The sequence below is a fragment of the Nerophis lumbriciformis genome, linkage group LG02, assembly GCF_033978685.3.
Source record: "Nerophis lumbriciformis linkage group LG02, RoL_Nlum_v2.1, whole genome shotgun sequence".
NCBI lineage: Eukaryota > Metazoa > Chordata > Actinopteri > Syngnathiformes > Syngnathidae > Nerophis > Nerophis lumbriciformis.
The window spans coordinates 1419494-1422500 of NC_084549.2; the positions used below are offsets into that span (position 1 = coordinate 1419494).

At 39.0% G+C, this 3007-nt stretch overlaps 1 protein-coding gene across 1 annotated transcript in view; it reads right to left on the reverse strand.

The window, feature by feature from the left end:
• Positions 1–343: 343 nt before the first annotated feature.
• The window catches only part of LOC133575821 (protein FAM13A-like), a 14564-nt gene continuing 11900 nt past the window's right edge, over positions 344–3007 (reverse strand). The window contains exon 5 of the mRNA XM_061928718.2: positions 344–1160. Within this exon, the coding sequence (XP_061784702.1) occupies positions 1019–1160 (142 nt within the window). The 3' untranslated portion in view covers positions 344–1018. The remainder of the gene's footprint in view (positions 1161–3007) is intronic.

Genomic DNA, 3007 nt, shown 5'->3' on the forward strand with positions numbered 1-3007 from the left:
AAATTTAAATCTTATTTCAAAGTATTTTGAATTTCTTTTAACATTTTTGTTCTGGAAAATCTAGAAGAAATACTGATTTGTCTTTGTTAGAAATATAGCTTGGTCCAATTTGTTAAATATTCTAACAAAGTGCAGATTGGATTTTAACCAATTTAAAACATGTCATCAAAATTCTAAAATTTAATCAGGAAAAATGACTAATGATGTTCCATAAATTCTTTTTTTAATTTTTTTCCAAAAGATTCAAATAAGCTAGTTTTTCTCTTCTTTTAGTCGGTTGAATTTTGAATTATAAAGAGTCGAAATTGAAGATAAACTATGTTTCAAAATTTTATTTTACATTTTTTCGTGTTTTCTCCTCTTTTAAACCGTTCAATTAAGTGTTTTTTTCATCATTTATTCTCTACAAAAAAACCTTCCGTAAAAGGAAAAAAAAATGTACGACGGAATGACAGACAGAAATACCCATTTTTTTATATATATAAATGTATTTATTTAGCTATTCTTGTTTAAATCACACTTACGTGTAACTTACAAATGACAATATATTTATTTATTTAAGTGTGTATCAAACTGGTAGCCCTTCGCATTAATCAGTACCCAAGAAGTAGTTTTTGGTTTCAAAAAGGTTGGTGACCCCTGTACTAGGGCATCAAATCAGTGTCAGTTGAGTCGGTCCATAGGTTGCCTGTAGGGATTTTTAATGTCCAGCAGATGTCAGTATTTAGTGACACAGTATCGACACAGTATCAATACAGTTTTGCAATGTGTCGAAACGCTTCATGACGCCTCATCAACCCATCACTACTGCTGAACTCCATTCTGATGCACAATGCAAATAATATTCAGTCTGCATGATGAATTTCTTCACGCTTATCTTAACTCCCTGAGTCTTGTGAGCCACAGGAACTTGCACTCTCTCAATTCAGGACGCTTGCCACTCGCTTTCAATGCGAGTGTCTTCAATAACTTCCAGCTACCCATGTCTGAGTATTTACAAAACATACAAAGGGTCACCTCAGAGGGGGGCCAAAGACGAGGGAGAGGGTGGTCCGGTGATGAAGGGAGGCCGGGGGAGGATCTTATGCTTCCTGAAGAGATGGACCAACACAGTGTTGCACACTCTCTGCTCCTCCAGCATCTTTGGTCCTGCTCGAACGCTGCATCGGGAAGAGATGGGGAGAGCATCATGCGTCACGTGGAAACACTCCCATCTAGTGGGAGGAATCATGTACAGCAGCCACTGCAAAACCTCCATTTCAAGCCAACAGTTGGGATCCTGAATGTTGACACCAAACGTAGCGCTCAGGAAACGGATGCAAACACACTTTAAGCAGCCAACAAAGAATGCAAAGCAAAGCAGTATTGCAGCGCCCTTACGGAAGTGAGGCGCGGTCGCCATGGCAACAAGCCAGCAGTCCCTCTAAAGCAGTGTTTTTCAACCTGTTTTGAGCCAAGGCACATACGAACGTAGTAAAAGTCACGTGTTACCCTACCGACGAGCTAACGTGTCCAGGTTATAACCATGTTGTCAATAAACACACATGGACTGAAGCTAAATTGTCCACTGTCTACTGCAGCATGTGAATGCAATGAAAAGAATAAAATCTGATCCAACCAGCTGTTAAAATGTTGTCCAGGTTAATGTTTTGGCCATTAAAAGCCCTTCATTTCAAGATTTCAACTGTGATCGGGCTTTAAACAGGTGGCTGACCTGTTCAGATGAGTGTAACTGCTACTGGTCAAATAATGTGAAATAGCATTTAATTTTACATGTATGCAATGCCATTTAAATGTAATTATAGATAATAATAATAATAATAAATACTGAGTAGTGTTGTAAATAGTCAACGGGAAGGATTTTAGTAAGATATAAGCCATGAGCACTACACAGCCAGAAAAAAACCTAGGCAGGACAAGTAAAAATATTGGGGCAAGTAGATTTGAGAAGTCGGGCAAGTAGAAAAAAACCTTAACGTTGAACCCTGCATGTGTTGAGCTGCTGCCGCTTAAGGTTAGACGGCACTGTACATAGAGCGCTTCTGCTCGTTAGTAATAAATTCTAATGTTGGATGTTCACTCCTTCACACAGATGAGTATAGAAAAATATTTTCAACGGCCGAAAAGGGCTCGACTTGGAGAGGAGGTAGGCCTACAGTCCGGACCACAGGTGCGACCTGTTCAGCAGCAGGAGGAGGAGGAGGAGGTTGACTGACTGTGGCAGGACACCTCTGCCTTTGTTTCACTTTATGTTGCTAGGAAATAATATGGTTGTAGTATTAGGCTAAAGTTAAATTATTTAGTATTCACTAATTAAAGGGGCAGAGCTTTAAGAGACATTTTAGCTTTTATATTTTATAAGATATATTTTTTGTAAGAACCACAATTAATAAATATATTTCAGTGAATCACTAATTGTTCAAATCTGTATATAAATATGTACATAAAATGTTGTAATTATATTCCAACTCCGCGTTCTTCTTGGTCATCGCCGCTGCCGCCGCCACCCCCCGGCCCCCGACCACACCACCACAAATAGATGCCTGTCCTGTGGGAAACACTGTATGACTTTAAAGCATAACCAAGCATGCATCACTATAGCTCTTGTCTCAAAGTAGGTGTACTGTCACCACCTGTCACATCACACCCTGACTTATTTGGAGGTTTTTTCTGTGTGTCGTGTTTTAGTTCTTGTCTTGCGTTACTGTTTTGGTGGCTTTTTATCTTCTTCCGGTATTTTCCTGTAGCAGTTTCATGTCTTCCTTTGAGCGATATTTCCCTCATCTACTTTGTTTTAGCAATCAAGAATATTTCAGTTGTTTTTATCCTTCTTTGTGGGGACATTGTTGATTGTCATGTCGTGTTCGGATGTACTTTGTGCCCACCACAGTAAGTCTTTGCTGTCGTCCAGCATTCTGTTTTTGTTTACTTTGTATCCAGTTCAGTTTTAGTTTTGTTCTGCATAGCCTTCCCTAAGCTTCAATGCCTTTTCTTAGGAGCAGTTTAT